This window comes from Coregonus clupeaformis, chromosome 13 (assembly GCF_020615455.1).
Source record: "Coregonus clupeaformis isolate EN_2021a chromosome 13, ASM2061545v1, whole genome shotgun sequence".
Taxonomy (NCBI): domain Eukaryota; kingdom Metazoa; phylum Chordata; class Actinopteri; order Salmoniformes; family Salmonidae; genus Coregonus; species Coregonus clupeaformis.
This window is the reverse complement of record NC_059204.1, coordinates 13,948,688-13,968,504: the sequence shown is the minus strand read 5'-3', so window position 1 is coordinate 13,968,504 and position 19,817 is coordinate 13,948,688. Positions and strand designations below refer to the sequence as shown.

At 42.1% G+C, this 19,817-nt stretch overlaps 1 protein-coding gene across 2 annotated transcripts in view; it reads right to left on the bottom strand.

Moving 5' to 3' along the window:
* LOC121579324 (rho GTPase-activating protein 32-like) overlaps window positions 1-19,817 on the bottom strand; it is a 266,001-nt gene that overhangs the window by 166,757 nt on the left and 79,427 nt on the right. For both annotated transcript variants that reach the window (XM_045224241.1, XM_045224242.1), the window contains one exon: window positions 1,240-1,359. In XM_045224241.1, the coding sequence (XP_045080176.1) occupies window positions 1,240-1,334 (95 nt within the window). In that variant the 5' untranslated portion in view covers window positions 1,335-1,359. The remainder of the gene's footprint in view (window positions 1-1,239; window positions 1,360-19,817) is intronic.

Below are 19,817 nucleotides of genomic sequence, written 5' to 3'. Positions count from 1 at the left end.
GACTCCATTACACCAGCTCTGTCTGCCAAAATTCACCCAACTTATTGTGGGAAGCTTGTGGAAGGCTACCCGTAACGTTTGACCCAAGTTAAACAATTTAAAGGCAATGCTACCAAATACTAATTGAGTGTATGTAAACTTCTGACCCACTGGGAATGTAATGAAATAAATAAAAGCTGAAATAAATCACACTCTCTACTATTATTCTGACATTTCACATTCTTAAAATAAAGTAGTGATCCTAACTGACCTAAGACAGGGAATTTTTACTAGGATTAAATGTCAGGAATTGTTTAAATGTATTTGGCTAAGGTCTATGTAAACTTCCGACTTCAACTGTAGGCTCTGAAATTGTGTGCACACCTGTGTTTTTGTTTGTGTGTTTTTGTTTGTTTGTGTGTGTGTGTGTGTGTGTGTGTGTGTGTGTGTGTGTGTGCCTGCCTTCCTACACTACCCTACAGTATGTGCACGTGCTACAGTGACTGGGTTGGAATGTGTAGTTTATGCTATCCTATGCTTTTGAGTGGGAATTGGTCCAGCTGAAGCCGATGGATGACGTAGCTGAAAGTTGATATATTAGCCAGCAGAGCAGAGGAGGTGGTAATGCTGTAGTTTGCTAGCTCTGTCATTAAGGAAATATGAATGAGGGTTTCCAGCAGTGATGGTCCGTAATGGCTGCACTGCATACAGCATCAGTGACTCTGGTGAGCCAGTCAGCCTGATGGCACAGTAAGGAAATTGATGATTGCGAACGCGCCCCTTAACCTAACCTACATCACTCAGGCACGTCTGCCACTGCCTCCCCCTGCCTGTGCTCACACTAGTGTAATTTCTCCTTTTAAAGAGCATTTAAAGAGAGGAGCAGGGGGAGCCGGCCAAGCCACACACACAAACAAACTAGTGCAAGGCCCTCGCAGTTAGACACCCCGACACAACACACACGATGTGGGATACAGTCACATCCCTATACGTGTGTCCAATATTGTAATAAAACACAGCAACACCACAAATCTTATAGCAGCTAATTAACACATTAGCCATATGCATGCTGTAACTACATAAACTGTACGGACACACATACACACACACGCAAGATTTTACTCTTGCTGAACGAACAGAAACAGATACAGCTCCACCTGCTATAAAACTAGGGTGAGGTTAGAAAAGCTTCCTGGACAGCTATGGGACAGAGTAGAGTAGTAGAGGTGGGTGGGTGTGCGCTATGACGCTAGGTCTTACCTGTCAGAGATGTCATGGCTGGCTGCTGCCGTGGCTCCGAGCAGCCCTAGAGCTGCACTCCCCACTGCTGCTGCACTCCCGCTTCCTGCCTCCATGATACTGACTCACTGCAGGAGTAGCCTGCCAGAGAGGGAGGGAGGAGAATGTGGAGAGGTAGGTGAAGAGAGAGGGGAGGGAGAGAGAGAGGAGAGATGAAGAGAGAGGGGAGGGAGAGAGAGAGGAGAGAGATGGTGTGAAGAGGAAGGTAAGGGGGAAGATTGACAAGAGACAAAGATAAGAGGATAAGAGGAGAGAGAAAGAGAAGCTGTGTTTGTAGCCTGGGGATCACATTCAGCAAGCTGCAGATGAAATGCTGGAAGAGCAACTCCAACAAGTTACTATTGATAGCTATGGAGCAGGGTTTCCGTTAGGAAATCGTGGCACCAGACATTTGACTGCCAGCATTTTAATTTAGCAGCTCTCGCACAGTCCGACAGATTTCCGCTCAAAGGCTCTATATCTGTATGCTGTACACGTGATAAATAAGATACATAACAAATATACTGTACACACGCGCCAATTTAATTCCAAAAAACTATGCAAATTAACTTATAAACCAATAAGCATGTCCAGTCAAATGTATACTGAACAAAAATATAAACGCAACATATAAATTGTTGGTCACATGTTTCATGAGCTGAAAGAAAAAATTCCATACATTTTCCATATGCACAAAAAGCTTATTTCTCTCAAATGTTGTGCACAAATGTGTTTAAATCCCTGTTAGTGAGCATTTCTCCTTTGTCAAGATAATCCATCCACCTGACAGGTGTGGTATATCAAGAAGCTGATTAAACAGCATGATCATTACAAATCAGTGTGACAGTACTTTTGACAGAATATCAATCTGAAGGAAGTATGGTTTGAAGTGACTGAAATGCATCTGAAAGGTATTGGGAAGTTCAGAAGCAGTAGCTCTGTGTGGGTAAAATCACTGAGGAAGCAAAGCCAGAAAAAATAAGCTATATTACAACCGGCGTTGTTTGCTCTATAACCTGTTAGTTCATATGCCTTGCCAATGACTTGCCGAGACAATAAGAAAACACAGTGGCAGAATAAATTCAACCACACCTTTGTTTCATCACAAAACAGGAGAGCAACATCTGTCCGGTGAAGTCCACAAAACATATTGCATGTAACAAACAGTTACATGACCAACAGCATAGTCAAGCAAGTTAATGTTTCCTACTAAAAAACTGTTGATTTAGAAGAAGTACAGCAAGTCGCAAAGAAAACAGGAGCTGCCTCCACTATTCCAGCACCATTTCAACTTAAACATTTACAGTGAATTTGGAAAGTATTCAGACCCCTCGACTTTTTCCACATTTTGTTACGTTACAGCCTTAATCTAAAATGGATTAAATTATAATTTTCCCTCATTCATCTACACACAATACCCCATAATGACAAAGCGAAAACAGTTTAAGAAATTATAGCAAATTAATCAAAAAATACAAAACAGAAACACCTTATTTACATAAGTATTCAGACCCTTTCCTATGAGACTCAAAATTGAGCTCAGGTGCATCCTGTTTCCATTGATCATACTTGAAATGTTTCTACAGCTTGATTGGAGTCCACCTGTGGTAAATTCAATTGATTGGACATGATTTGGAAAGGCACACACCTGTCTATATAAGGTATTAGTATGAAAAATGTATGCACTCACTAACTGTATGTCGCTCTGGATAAGAGCGTCTGCTAAATGACTAAAATGTAAATGTAAATGTCTTACAATTGACAGTACATGTCAGAGAAAAAAACAAGCCATGAGGTTGAAGGAATTGTCCATAGAGCTCTGAGACAGGATTGTGTTGAGGCACAGATCTGGGGAAGGGTACCAAAACATTTCTGCAGCATTGAAGGTCCAGAAGAACACAGCGGCCTCCATCATTCTTAAATGGAAGACGTTTGGAACCACCAAGACTCTTCCTAGAGCTGGCTGCCCGCCCAAACTGTGCAATCGGGGGAGAAGGGCCTTGGTCAGGGAGGTGACCAAGAACCCGATGGTCCCTTTGACAGAGCTCCAGAGTTCCTCTTTGGAGATGGGAGAACCTTCCAGGAGGACAACCATCCCTGCAGCACTCCACCAAATCAGGCCTTTATGGTAGAGTGGCCAGACGGAAGCCACTCCTCAGTAAAAGGCACATGACAGCCCACTTGGAGGTTTGCCAAAAGGCACCTAAAGGACTCTCAGACCATGAGAAACAATATTCTCTGGTCTGATGAAACCAAGATTGAACTCTTTGGCCTGAATGCCAAGTGTCACTCTGGAGGAAACCTGGCACCATCTCTACGGTGAAGCATGGTGGTAACAGCATCATGCTGTGGGGATGTTTTTCAGCAGCAGGGACTGGGAGACTAGTCAGGATCGAGGGAAAGATGAACGGAGCAAAGTACAGAGAGGTCCTTGATGAAAACCTGCTCCAGAGCGCTCAGGACCTCAGACTGGGGCGAAGGTTCACCTTCCAACAGTACAATGACCCTAAGCACACAGCCAAGACAATACTTCCTGAACGCACTGTATACATAACCAAACCACCTATGCTTAGTCTAATACAGTGACAACTAAAAGATACCAAACATAGTCCAATCAACGTAAGCTTAATATGTGGCTTTCCTTGGTTCTGTTTCTCTGTGTGTGTGTGGTGTGTGTGTGGGCGAGTTCGTGCAAGTAGAAAAAAACATGTTGGCTCACCCTACTTGTAGAGAAACGCCAATGCCACCCTCCTCTCTTTCATGTTGATGAAACGGTCTATGACTGTCATACAGTATATGCGTTTAGTTATTGGTATCCTAGGCTACCTGGCTAAATTACTTGCTCGCTAGCCTAACTTCCTTTCATGGGCAACGATGAGCAAGCTAGTTAACATTAGCCTACTACATCTAGCTACATATTGAACTTCCATCCTCTCAGGCCAGGGGCACAATGTATGACGTTATGGTTGGATCAGAATCCCCGTTATAATCATTGGTCAGTACGGAGAATGAAGCAAAATGACAAGTCTAAATCTCAATCCATGGCTAATTTAGGAAAGGCAAAGTTTTAGCTAGCTAGCCACCGGAGGACGACATACGATGTAACAATTCACGTTTTTTTGTTAATTACGTTTTGATTTTGATGTGAAGTGAAATCCAAACTGGCTTCCATTGACACTTTCTCTTGGTGAGCCAGGACCATTCACAGTTGAGCTCACCCAGTCTCAACGTCAACAGTGAAGAGGCGAAGAAAAAGCCATATCTCAGACTGGCCAATAAAAACAAAAGATTAAGATGGGCAAAAGAACACAGACGCTGGACTTTTTCGTTGCAACTCTACCTAGGTCAACATCCCGGAGTCACCTCTTCACTGTTGATGTTGAGACTGGTGTTTTGCGGGTACTATTTAATGAAGCTGCCAGTTGAGGACCTGTGAGGCACCTGTTTCTCAAACTAGACACTCTAATGTATTTGTCCTCTTGCTCAGTTGTGCACCGGGGCCTCCCACTCCTCTTTCTATTCTGGTTAGAGCCAGTTTGCGCTGTTCTGTGAAGGGAGTAGTACACAGCGTTGTACGAGATCTTCAGTTTCTTGCCAATTTCTCGCATGGAATAGCCTTCATTTCTCAGAACAAGAATAGACTGACGAGTTTCAGAAGAAAGTTATTTGTTTCTGGCCATTTTTATCCTGTAATCGAACCCACAATTGCTGATGCTCCAGATACTCAACTAGTCTCAAGAAGGCCAGTTTTATTGCTTCTTTAATCAGCACAACAATTTTCAGCTGTGCTAACATAATTGCAAAAGGGTTTTCTAATGATCAATTAGCCTTTTAAAATGATAAACTTGGATTAGCAAACACAACGTGCCATTGGAACACAGGACTGATGGTTGCTGATAATGGGCCTCTGTACGCCTATGTAGATATTCCATTAAAAATCAGCCGTTTCCAGCTACAATAGCCATTTACAACATTAACAATGTCTACACTGTATTTTTGATCAATTTTATGTTCTTAATGGACAAAATAACTGCTTTTCTTTCGAAAACAAGGACATTTCTAAGTGACCCCAAACTTTTGAATGGTAGTGTGTGTGAGAGAAAATGTGTCAGTGTGTGTGTTTGCATGTGTGTGTGCGCCAGCGAGGCAGGCAGGCTGCGAGGGGCCAAGCGGACTGGGCTTCACACGAATACCTGATGCAGCAGAATCCCCATAAAATGGCCGACCTTGCCAGAGGACAGTGCATCTGCTCCTCTGACATCACTCCATGCCATGCCAGGGACACAGAATCCCAATACACACTGGATGTCTGGATTAACACCACTGGAAGTACAGAGGGTGAGGAGAGGTGTCGATCGAGGTTTAGGATATCTTATACGTTTTATTTTATGAGAATCTTCATCAGCTGACATCACTTTGTGAATTTTGAAGCATATATGTAATCAAAACAAGCACATAGACTTCATAATCCATAAAGGTAATGTTAACTGACTGATATTCTCATAGAACAAAACGTATAAGATCTCCTAAGCCTGTGTTAACCTCAGACCTTATTTTTGGCAATTATCCCAAAACCCCATTCTTACCACATTCATTTCCCCCATAGGAATGGCTGAGCGAACCAGAGGTAACTAATTTCCATTTTTTAGGACTACAAACTGGCGAGCTCTATACCCATAGAGAGAAGTGTTTTGAAGCGTAGAAACGTCTGGTTCGTAATGACCACCAGTCACTGTCTCAAGTAAGAACGACTTTCTCAGAGATTGTCATCTTTAGTAGATGTCCCAGGCATTTAATCATGTCTGATGAGACCTCGCCGATTCTCTCCTCCACTCTAGCCCTCTATCCAGCCGGCAATTAGTCAGACTTGACATTTGCATTACGATACCCGCCGTATGCCATTTAATGAGATTGAAATCATGCTCTGGTTGGGCTAATTGAGTGACTCAAAACTGATCTATACAATCTCTTCAACATTTCCGGCCTACTCCCCACCTCTTGTGGTTTTCAGAGAGTTTACGATTGTGTTTGCGATCTTATAAACAGTATGTGGGAAAATGTTGTGCGGTTTGCGTTAATCAGACCATCATTCAGTGGAATAAATGGAGAAGGTGGGAGGCACGGCTAAAATGTAATGAAGAAAGGAAAATAGTTGCAGTTTCTGAATCTACTCAAAGTAGTAGCTATTCAAACATTTGAATATTTCAACACAATAAATAAATGGCTGTAGCATGGGGCTTACAGTGTATGATAGGCAATGCAAAGACATTACATAATACCATCAGATCTTTCACAGTTGTTCCTCCTTCGACCAAGCCTCTCCCTGATAAGTGACAGACTAAGAATGAATGTCCTCCGATTTCTGAATGTCTACTTGTTCCACCTCAAAAAGCACAAGAAAGAGTACTTCGACACCCACCATCTCAGATCGTTCTGAAATCGTTTTGGTTGTTAGAAACAGATAAGATTAGCATTCCTGCGACATTTTGTTGAAATATAATTTGATCTCTGAGAAATGAAGCTAATTGATTGCACCCAAATTTGCCATTTTAATTTATTGGATTAATATAATTCAATAAATATAATACCTAATATCCGATTTGGACCAAACTGTTTTCTAACAATGAGTTAGACCTGAGGAATCCAAAGAAATGGTCAAAAGCCACCCACGGAACACTCACACCCCACAACAATCCCACCCCAACAACGAGTATATAGTATCAGTTCTCTATGTCTGACAAGTAGTATGGAGCTGCGACTCAGATGATTGTTTCTTCATCCTATGTAATGTAGTTTTTTTTTGTGATTTTAGGGGGGGTATGAAGCGCGAAAAAGCTAATATAGGTACAATTGACTAGCATTGGATTGATGCCACAAATGCTATAAAGAAATAAATGCATTTGAAACGGTGGCCAGTTAAACAAAACCCAAGCATGGGTTGCGGTCATACATTGTCCATAGACTGCTGACAGGGTAAGGAAACCAATATATAATTGTGTAATTTGGGTGAACTATTCTTCAGCATTGAGGGGGAGGGGGGGATTCTTAAAAAAATGAATAGCAGGAACAGCACCATCTAGTGGTCAGAACACGGTAATATCAGATTGTAGGATGGGACATAAACCTAGCACCTTCAATGACTAAATTCTCTGAACAGGGAAAAAAAAACATCACCCAATTCACTGAGAATACATTTACAGGATGAAGAAACAATACTCAGCCGCAGCTCCATACTACTTGTCAAACATAGAGAACTCATACAGTATACCAGTTGTTGGGGTGGGTTGGCGTGGGTGTGGTGGGTGGCTTTTGACCATTTATTTGGATTTATCATGTCTTACTCATTGTTATAAAAAAGTATGTAAGTGTGTCAAGTACTTTGTTCTCCAAGTTAATGAACAATAAAGTACATCTTATCTCTCTTACGCTAATGTCCATATTGCTATGAAATTTGACCTATAATTAATTACAATATGAATTAAATAGATTTCCTTCCAAATAAAATATAATTAAGGATGTTAAAAAGCAGCTTTTCTCTGTGCTCCTGCCAGGCCTGTTAGGTGTGGGAGTATACCTGTAAAAAACAGCTGATTTGCCAGCTCAGCCAATGAGACGTGCATAGCTACCAACTCCACGTGGGGCAGGGTTGCACATACTGGCTAACAGGCTTGCTTTGTTTTACCCATGCAGCAGCATACTTCGGGATTTTGGCAATGAGGCCCTTTATCCACTTCCCCAGAGTCGGATGAACTTGTGGATACAATTTTTATGTCTTTGTGTCCAGTACAAAATAAGTTAGAGGTAGTTTCGCGAGCCAATGCTAACTAGCGTTAGCGCAATGACTGGAAGTCTATGGGTATCTGCTAGCATATGTCCCTTGGCAAGAAAAGGTTGAAGACTCCTGCTATAATTTATGCTTTGGCCACAACTATACTTAAAAGGATGAGTCAACAACATTATTGGTGTATGCGCTAAAAGAATGAACTTTTAACAATGAGATATTCACTGGACAGTTACTTTGAGCCTTAGCAGCTGGGGTGGAAGGATTTGACAGACTGGGTGAACACCAGGAGAGCTAATATACTCTAGGAAGCACTACACAAGCATAGCCACCAAATAAAATTATAACACACAAGCACAGGGTTGCCTTTAAAGACTCCAGAAGTGGGGATATGACATGGCACATCAATCAACATTGTTTTTAATTAAATGGCATCTGATTTCTGTAATCTTCAAATCAAATCAAATGTTATTGGTCGCGTACACATATTTTGCAGATGCAGCGAAATGCTTATGTTTCTAGCTCCAACAGTGCAGCAATACCTAACAATACACACAAACCAATTTTTGTCTATTCAGTGGGAAGTGATGTATTTGAGGCAAATGAGAAGCGTGCCTTTGATTAGACTTGAATGAGTGCATGTGGTTGTCAAGCTCTAGGCCCACCTTTTTGGGATTTTCTATTCGTGACAACCTACAAAATCTGTGAATTGCTACACTTCACAGTATTGCACCACTACAGAGGCAGCATTTTGGTTACTGGGTGTGTTGTGTACACCTATAAAGGGTGTGTATGTGTTTGGAATCTGATCAGACTGTCGTAAAGTTGACTGTGTTTCCAGACATGGGTGACCCATACTAATGTGAACAAGCTGGGTGGCGGTCTACGTGAGATGATGGGCTGGGTCCCGTCCCTACAGAGCATGACCTCATCTGAGGTATTGACAGGCCAGCAGATATCAGACCAAGTACCTGTTACATACTGCCATTCTGAGTATGCTTACATGCACACTAATAATTTGATATTAAACTGACTGTGGCAATAGGCTGAGTATGGCATTAGTCATGTAAACCCCTTACTCTGCTTATGTTAAATCGGCGTAAGGTCATAATCGAAGTAAGCATCCGCTGATTAAAACACCTGGTTTTCTGACCAATCTTTTGAATTATTAGGACATGTAAACGCCTTAATCAGATTTACAGCAGTGTATTTGATCTGCACATGTGCTAGTGCGAGTTTCCTTCTTTTGCGTGAGTGAAGTGAGTTCGGAAGACGGAGACAGTACAGGTGCATCAAAGCTGTGATCGAGAGACTGAAAAACAGCTTCTATCTCCAGGCTATCAGACTGTTAGTCACCACTAGCCGGCCTCCGCCCAGTACCCTGCCCTGAACTTGAGTCACTTTAACTAGTCGGCTACCACCCGGTACTCTACCCTGCACCTTAGAGACTGCTGCCCTATGTACATAGTCATTGAACACTGGTAGGGCTGTGGCGGTCACAAAATTGTGTCAGCCGGTGATTGTCAAGCAAATAACTGTCGGTCTCACAGTAATTGACCATTAATTAACATAAACACATTCAGCATCTCCTGGCTTCCACACATAGCCTACACAGCCATTTTAAAAAGTCTAATAAATTCATGTAATATAGCCTACACCTTCACAATAAATCCATGATTTATTTTAGACAGGTCTAAAGAAGCATGATATGAAGAAAATGTAGTCTATTTCAGAAGAAAAGAACAGCATACTCTGAGTTGTCCTTATGTTAGGTCCTGATGTGGCAATGCCAAATGGCTGTGGGCTACACTAGTTCATTTAGCAGACAAGATTTGCTTATAATTCCGTGGCATTATTTTACAGTATGAGGAATACAATTTAAAACGCTGAATAAAATATAAATATTTTCTCCATACGATTTGAGGGAGTGCGCACATGCGGCTAAATAGGTACTCCTATGTGCTTAATGTAGAGTTATTAATGTAACTTTAGTTTTTCTACAAATGTTGGGATATATGTTTTGATTTTTAATACATTGTAAGGCTGCATGATGAGACTAATGATGATTTGAAAAAAGTCTGCTTTGTTTCTTGCGCAGGCTGTACACACTCCAATAGTCTCTCATTCACAATTTGACAAGCACTTGAAAATGCCAAGAATTTCACGGCGGCATCCCATTTGTGGCCGTAATGCACCCTAAAAAAATCCATGCCTTTTGCGGCCCGGAGTGCTGCGTTGTGCCCTTCTCCCTGAGTGTGCTGCGCAATCCAAAGCGCCTCTCACTCACATGGCTCTCCGTCACCTGATCGGGTCTTTCTCACAGGCTACAAGTGAAGACAGACACATCAGGGACGCATCTGCATGCGTCCTTATCCAATTCCGAGGTGCATCTTGAAGATATTGGAAGAACTGTCCACATTTACTTTTTGTCAGCCAACAAGATGAGTAGGCCTAACGAACAGCAAAAGCACTAACCTATGTCAAGCTACTATCCCCCATAGTACAAAAGTCGACCTATTCTATGCGAGAAATAAATATGCCAAACATAGTCTGGGACAGTTGTGGGGTGCAATATATCCCAAATTAATACAACCACTAGCATCAAATAAACATTTTTTCCGCAATGCGGCTGACGCAACAGATCAGAACGTTTAGCTTAAAATGTTGAGAAACTATTAGGCTATTTCTTCACGTTATAAACACAGCAATGCGCACATGGCAGTAGGCGATAAACGCAAATGTTCCATTTGCGGGAAAACACCATTATCAAAAGCGACCGCATCTGCGATTATACCTGTAATGCTTTTATTATTAAGATACATTTTTATGGTAAAAATTATCTTCCCCAAACTTGAACCTCACGCGCTGCTTATGTATGCCAGTTAGGCTCTTAACCCCTTGTAAAGCGGATTAAATGTGCTTAATTTTAAGAAGTTATTTGGCCACTTCAGTTGTGATACAAACCTTATCAAAACATACAGTTGAAGTCGGAAGTTCACATACACTTCGGTTGGAGTCATTAAAACTTGTTTTTCAACCACTCCACACATTTCTTGTTAGCAAACTCTAGTTTCGGCAAGTCGGTTAGGACATCTACTTTGTGCATGACACAAGTACTTTTTCCAACAATTGTTTACAGACAGATTATTTCACTGTATCTCAATTCCAGTGGGTCAGAAGTTTACATACACTAAGTTGACTGTGCCTTTAAACAGCTTGGAAAATTCCAGGAAATTATGTCATGGCTTTTGAAGCTTCTGATAGGCTAATTGACATCATTTGAGTCAATTGGATGTGTGCCTGTGGATGTATTTCAAGGCCTATCTTCAAACTCAGTTCTTCTTTGCTTGACATCATGGGAAAATCAAAATAAATCAGCCAAGACCTCAGAAAAAAAAATGTAGACCTCCACAAGTCTGGTTCATCCTTGGGAGCAATTTCCAAACGCCTGAAGGTTCCACGTTCATCTGTACAAACAATAGTACGCAAGTATAAACACCATGGGACCACGCAGCCGTCATACTGCTCAGGAAGGAGGCGCGTTCTGTCTCTTAGTGATGAACGTACTTTGGTGCGAAAAGTGCAAATCAATCCCAGAACAACAGCAAAGGAACTTGTGAAGATGCTGGAGGAAACAGGTACAAAAGTATCTATATCCACAGTAAAACGAGTCCTATATCAACATAACCTGAAAGGCCACTCAGCAAGGAAGAAGCCACTGCTCCAAAACCGCCATAAAAAAGCCAGACTACGGTTTGCAACTGCACATGGGGACAAAGATCGTACTTTTTGGAGAAATGTCCTCTGGTCTGATGAAACAAAAATAGAAATGTTTGGCCATAATGACCATCGTTATGCTTGGAGGAAAAAGGAGGTATCTTGCAAGCCGAAGAACACCATCCCAACTGTGAAGCACGGGGTGGTAGCATCATGTTGTGGGGGTGCTTTGCTGCAGGAGGGACTGGTGCACTTCACAAAATAGATGGCATCATGAGGAAGGAAAATTATGTGGATATATTGAAGCAACATCTCAAGACATCAGTCAGGAAGTTAAAGCTTGGTCGCAAATGGGTGTTCCAAATGGATAAAGCATAGTTCCAAAGTTGTGGCAAAATGGCTTAAGGACAACAAAGTCAAGGTATTGGAGTGGCCATCACAAAGCCCTGACCTTAATCCTATAGAAAATGTGTGGGCAGAACTGAAAAGGCGTGTGCGAGCAAGGAGGCCTACAAACCTGACTCAGTTACACCAGCTCTGTCAGGAGGAATGGGCCAAAATTCACCCAACTTATTGTGGGAAGCTTGTGGAAGGCTACCCGAAACGTTTGACCCAAGTTAAAACAATTTAAAAGGCAATGCTACCAAATACTAATTGAGTGTATGTAAACTTCTGACCCACTGGGAATGTGATGAAAGAAATAAGAGCTGAAATAAATCTCTCTACTATTATTATGACATTTCACATTCTTAAAATAAAGTGGTGATCCTAACTGACCTAAGACAGGGAATTTTTACAATAATTAAATGTCAGGAATTGTGAAAAACTGAGTTTAAATGTTTTTGGCTAAGGTGTATGTAAACTTCCTACTTCAACTGTATAGGCCTATAGACTAGGCTACATGAGGTGTGCGACTATGAATCGAAAAAGTAGCCAAAAAAAAAGGCAGTTTCTTATACTGGGCATCATTCACAAGTGATAATATATAATTCACAAGTGATAGGCTAATATTGTCACCCATCAGACTATTCTTGATTTAATCTTGTCTTTACATATACTAAATAATATATACAGTGGGGAGAACAAGTATTTGATACACTGCCAATTTTGCAGGTTTTTCTACTTACAAAGCATGTAGAGGTCTGTAATTTTTATCATAGGTACACGTCAACTGTGAGAGACGGAATCTAAAACAAAAATCCAGAAAATCACATTGTATGATTTTTAAGTAATTAATATGCATTTTATTGCATGACATACAGTGGGGAAAAAAAGTATTTAGTCAGCCACCAATTGTGCAAGTTCTCCCACTTAAAAAGATGAGAGAGGCCTGTAATTTTCATCATAGGTACACGTCAACTATGACAGACAAATTGAGGAAAAAAATTCCAGAAAATCACATTGTAGGATTTTTAATGAATTTATTTGCAAATTATGGTGGAAAATAAGTATTTGGTCACCTACAAACAAGCAAGATTTCTGGCTCTCACATACCTGTAACTTCTTCTTTAAGAGGCTCCTCTGTCCTCCACTCGTTACCTGTATTAATGGCACCTGTTTGAACTTGTTATCAGTATAAAAGACACCTGTCCACAACCTCAAACAGTCACACTCCAAACTCCACTATGGCCAAGACCAAAGAGCTGTCAAAGGACACCAGAAACAAAATTGTAGACCTGCACCAGGCTGGGAAGACTGAATCTGCAATAGGTAAGCAGCTTGGTTTGAAGAAATCAACTGTGGGAGCAATTATTAGGAAATGGAAGGCATACAAGACCACTGATAATCTCCCTCGATCTGGGGCTCCACGCAAGATCTCACCCCGTGGGGTCAAAATGATCACAAGACCGGTGAGTAAAAATCCCAGAACCACACGGGGGGACCTAGTGAATGATCTGCAGAGAGCTGGGACCAAAGTAACAAAGCCTACCATCAGTAACACACTACGCCGCCAGGAACTTAAATCCTGCAGTGCCAGACATGTACCCCTGCTTAAGCCAGTACATGTCCAGGCCCGTGCTAGAGTGCATTTGGATGATCCAGAAGAGGATTGGGAGAATGTCATATGGTCAGATGAAACCAAAATAGAACTTTTTGGTAAAAACTCAACTCAGTCGTGTTTGGAGGACAAAGAATGCTGAGTTGCATCCAAAGAACACCATACCTACTGTGAAGCATGGGGGTGGAAACATCATGCTTTGGGGCTGTTTTTCTGCAAAGGGACCAGGACGACTGATCCGTGTAAAGGAAAGAATGAATGGGGCCATGTATCGTGAGATTTTGAGTGAAAACCTCCTTCCATCAGCAAGGGCATTGAAGATGAAACGTGGCTGGGTCTTTCAGTATGACAATGATCCCAAACACACCGCCCGGGCAACGAAGGAGTGGCTTCGTAAGAAGCATTTCAAGGTCCTGGAATGGCCTAGCCAGTCTCCAGATCTCAACCCCATAGAAAATCTTTGGAGGGAGTTGAAAGTCTGTGTTGCCCAGCGACAGCCCCAAAACATCATTGCTCTAGAGGAGATCTGCATGGAGGAATGGGCCAAAATACCAGCAACAGTGTGTGAAAACCTTGTGAAGACTTACAGAAAACGTTTGACCTGTGTCATTGCCAACAAAGGGTATATAACAAAGTATTGAGAAACTTTTGTTATTGACCAAATACTTATTTTCCACCATAATTTGCAAATAAATTCATTAAAAATCCTACAATGCGATTTTCTGGATTTCTTTTCCTCATTTTGTCTGTCATAGTTGACGTGTACCTATGATGAAAATTACAGGCCTCTCTCATCTTTTTAAGTGGGAGAACTTGCACGATTGGTGGCTGACTAAATACTTTTTTTCCCCACTGTAAGTATTTGATACATCAGAAAAGCAGAACTAAATATTTGGTACAGAAACCTTTGTTTGCAATTACAGAGATCATACGTTTCCTGTAGGTCTTGACCAGGTTTGCACACACTGCAGCAGGGATTTTGGCCTACTCCTCCATACAGATCCTTCAGGTTTCGGGGCTGTCGCTGGGCAATACGGACTTTCAGCTCCCTCCAAAGATTTTCTATTGGGTTCAGGTCTGGAGACTGGCTAGGCCACTCCAGGACCTTGAGATGCTTTTTACGGAGCCACTCCTTAGTTGCCCTGGCTGTGTTTTTTGGGTCGTTGTCATGCTGGAAGACCCAGCCACGACCTATCTTCAATGCTCTTACTGAGGGAAGGAGGTTGTTGGCCAAGATCTCGCGATACATGGCCCCATCCATCCTCCCCTCAATACGGTGCAGTCGTCCTGTCCCCTTTGCAGAAAAGCATCCCCAAAGAATGATGTTTCCACCTCCATGCTTCACGGTTGGGATGGTGTTCTTGGGGTTGTACTCATCCTTCTTCTTCCTCCAAACACGGCGAGTGGAGTTTAGACCAAAAAGCTCTATTTTTGTCTCATCAGACCACATGACCTTCTCCCATTCCTCCTCTGGCTCATCGAGATGGTCATTGGCAAACTTCAGACGGGCCTGGACATGCGCTGGCTTGAGCAGGGGGACATTGCGTGCGCCGCAGGATTTTAATCCATGACGGCGTAGTGTGTTACTAATGGTTTTCTTTGAGACTGTGGTCCCAGCTCTCTTCAGGTCATTGACCAGGTCCTGCCGAGTAGTTCTGGGCTGATCCCTCACCTTCCTCATGATCATTGATGCCCCACGAGGTGAGATCTTGCATGGAGCCCCAGACCGAGGGTGATTGACCGTCATCTTGAACTTCTCCCATTTTCTAACAATTGCGCCAACAGTTGTTGCCTTCTCACCAAGCTGCTTGCCTATTGTCCTGTAGCCCATCCCAGCCTTGTGCAGGTCTACAATGTTATCCCTGATGTCCTTACACAGCTCTCAGCTTGGCCATTGTGGAGAGGTTGGAGTCTGTTTGATTGAGTGTGTGGACAGGTGTCTTTTACACAGGTAACGAGTTCAAACAGGTGCAGTTAATACAGGTAATGAGTGGAGAACAGGAGGGCTTCTTAAAGAAAAACTAACAGGTCTGTGTGAGCCGGAATTCTTACTGGTTGGTAGGTGATCAAATACTTATGTCATGCAATAAAATGCAAATTAATTACTTAAAAATCATACAATGTGATTTTCGGGATTTTTGTTTTAGATTCCGTCTCTCACAGTTGAAGTATAATTATGATAAAAATTACAGACCTCTACATGCTTTGTAAGTAGGAAAACCTGCAAAATCGGCAGTGTATCAAATACTTGTTCTCCCCACTGTATGTGTGAAATTTGTTTTGATTTCGAATGGACCATTATCATGCACCTGTCTCGAAACAGGGGCAGCGGGGGAAAATACTTGTCATCTAAGCACTTAAATAGCGAATGGAGGACGCTTTTCCAGTGGTTCATTTTCATGCCAGCCAGGTAGGCTATACTCCTGTTCTAAAGATAACCAATGTGCTTAATATTAGGAAAGTTGAGAAATAAATATAGTAGGCCTAGTCTATAGAAAGCTGATGGGATCCTCCTCTTTTTAGTAGAGGCCATCACTCTGTTTTCTCGCGCAATTGCATAGCCTATAGAAATGTTGTGCAACATGAGCTCTCATGAAGTGTTTGATTAGATTTTCGATTACATTTGTATTGATGTCAGAGTGATTAGAGGGACAATAGAGTGGTGAGTACCAGGCAGTTAGCAAGTTTGGTAGGCTACTAATGACCATCAGCAGCATCAGAGCTTGGAGAAGCCTAATTACCTTGACTAAATGGTCACGTGGAATTTGACTGCCTTCATGACTCGTGACCGCCGGTGTGGCGGTTATACGGTCACCGCAACAGCCCTAAACACTGGTCACTTTAATTATGTTTACATACTGTTTTACCCACTACATAAAGTGTTCACACCCCTTTACGTTTTCCACATTTTGTTGTGTTACAGCCTGAATTTAAAATGTATTCAATTGAGATGCGTCACTGATCTACACACAATACCCCATAATGTCAAAGTGGAATTTTGTTTGTAGAGTTCTAATTCAATTGATGTCTTCAGTGAATAAGTATTCAACCCCTTTATTATGGCAAGCCTTAATTTCAGGAGTAAAAATATGCTTACAAATTGCATAATAAGTGGCATGGACTCAGTGTTAAATAATAGTGGTTAACATGATTTTTGAATAAACTACTCCATCTCTGTACCCCAGACATACAATTACCTGTAAAATCCCTGAATCGAGTAGTGAATTTCAAGCACAGATCCAACCACAAACACCAGGGAGGTTTGTCAATGCCTCACAAAGAAGGGCACTGATTGGTAGATGGGTAAAAAAAAAAGGCAGACACTGAATATCCCTTTGAGCATGATGAAGTTATTAATTAGGCTTTGGATGGTGTATCAATTCACCCAGTCACTACACAGATACAGGTGTCCTTCCTTAGTCAGTTGCCGGAGAGGAAGGAAACTTCTCAGGGATTTCACCATGAGGCCAATGGTGATTTCAAAACAGAGTTTAATGGTTGTGATATGAGAAGACTGAGGCTGGATCAACAACATTGTAGTTACTCCACAATACTAACCTAAATGACAGAGTGAAAAGGAGGAGGCGTGTAGAGAATAATAATATTCCAAAATGCGCATCCTGTTTGCAACAAGGCACTTAAGTAATACTGCAAAGAAATGAACTTTTTGTTCTGAATGCAAAGTGTTCTATTTTGGGGAAAATCCAACACAACACGTCACTAAGTACCACACTTCATATTTTAAAATCTACGCTGGAGTTGCTTACCAAGGCAACATTGAATGTTCCAGAGTGGCCTAGTTACAGCTTTTAATTAAATCTGCTTGAAAATCTATGGCAAGACCTGAAAATAGCCGTCTAGCAATGATGAACAATCAACTTGAAGAATAATGGGCAAATATTGTACAATCCAGGTGACTTACCCAAAAAGACTCACAGCTGTAATCGCCGCCAAAGGTGCTTCTACAAAGTATTAACTCAGGGGTGTGAATACTTATGTAAATTAGATATTCCTGTATTTAATTTTCAATACATTTGCACATTTGTCATTATTGGGTATTGTGTGTAGATGGCTGAGAATAAAAAATAAAAAAATCAGGCTGTAACAAGAAAATATAGAATAAGTCAAGGGGTATGAATACTTTCTGAAGGCACTGCATATACTGTATTCTAGTCACAGCTCATATAACTACCGCTGTACACATATTTCCTATTCATATAGCCTACTGTCCATACTGTTTATACACACCATTATACACTGAGTATACCAAACATTAGGAACACCCCCCCCCCCATTTTTGCCCTCAGAACAGCGTCAATTCGTCAAAGCATGGACTTGTAGAGTTTTCGAAAACATTCCACAGGGATGCTGGCCCATGTTGACTCCAATGCTTCCCACAGTTGTGTCAAGTTGGCTGGATGTCCTTTGGGTGGTGGGCCATTATTGATACACACAGGAAACTGTTGAGCGTGAAAAACCCAGCAGCGTTGCAGTTATTGACACAAACCAGTGCACCTGGCACCTACTACCATACCCCGTTCAATGGCACTTGAACGTCTTGCCTATTCACACTCTGAATGGCACACATACCCAATCCATGTCTCAATTGTCTCAAGCCATGAATATCCTTCTTTAACCTGTGTCCTCCTCTTCATCTATACTGATTGAAGTGGATTTAACAAGTGACATCAACAAGGGATCATAGCTTTCACCTGGATTCACCTGGTCAGTCTATGTCATGGAAAGAGCAGGTGTCCTTAATGTTTTATACACTCAGTGTATATATATACACAAACACACACACACAACCAAAAGTATGTGGAACATCTCGTTCCAAAATCATGGGCATTAATATGGAGTTGGTCCCCCCTTTGCACCTATAACAGCCTCCACTCTTCATGGAAGGCTTTCCACTAGGTGTTGGAACATTGCTGCGGGGACTTGCATCCTTTCAGCCACAAGAGCATTAGTGAGGTCGGGCACTGATGTTGGGCGATTAAGGCCTGGCTCGCAGTCGGTGTTCCAATTAATCCCAAAGGTGTTTGATGGGGTTAAGGTCAGGGCTCTGTGCAGGCCAGTCAAGTTCTTCCAAACCAATCTCGACAAACCATTTCTGTATGGACCTTGTTTTGTGCATGGGGGCATTGTCATGCTGAAACAGGAAAGGGCCTTCCCCAAACTGTTGCCAGAAAGTTAGAAGCACAGAATCAGCTAGAATGTCATTGTATGCTGTAGCGTTAAGATTTCCCTTCACTGGAACTAAGGGGACCAGCCCCAGACCATTATTCCTCCACCAAACGTTATAGTTGGCACTATGCATTCGGGCAGGTAGCATTCTCCTGGCATCCGCCAAACCCAGATTAGTCCGTCGGACTGCCAGATGGTGAAGCGTGATTCATCACTCCATAGAACACGTTTCCACTGCTCCAGAGTCCAATGGCGGAGAGCTTTACACCACTCCAGCCGACGCTTGCCATTGCGAATGGTGATCTTAGGCTTGTGTGCGGCTGCTCAGCCATGGAAACCCATTTCATGAAGCTCCCGACGAACAGTTATTGTGCTGATGTTGCTTCCAGAGGCAGTTTGGAACTCGGTAGTGTTGCAACCAAGGACAGACGATTTTTACGCACTTCAGCCCTCGGAGGTCCCGTTCTGTGAGCTTGTCTGGCCTACAATTTCGCGACTGAGTCGTTGTTGCTCCTAGACGTTTCCACTTCACAATAACAGCACTTACAGTTGACCAGGGCAGCTCTAGCAGGGCAGACATTTGATGAACTGACTTGTTGGAAAGGTGGCATCCTATGACAGTGCCACGATGAAAGTCACTGAGCTCTTCATTAAGGTAATTCTACTGCCAATGTTTGTCTATGGAGATTGCATGGCTGTGTGCTCGATTTTATTCACTTGTCAGCAACGGGTGTGGCTGAAATAGCTGGATCCACTAATTTGATGGGGTGTCCACATACTTTTGTATATATAGTGTAAGTGTGCTTGTATTTGTGGAGTAGCCTAAATGGTAAGCATTCTCAATTATGCTTTGCCATTATTGACAAGATAATAAAA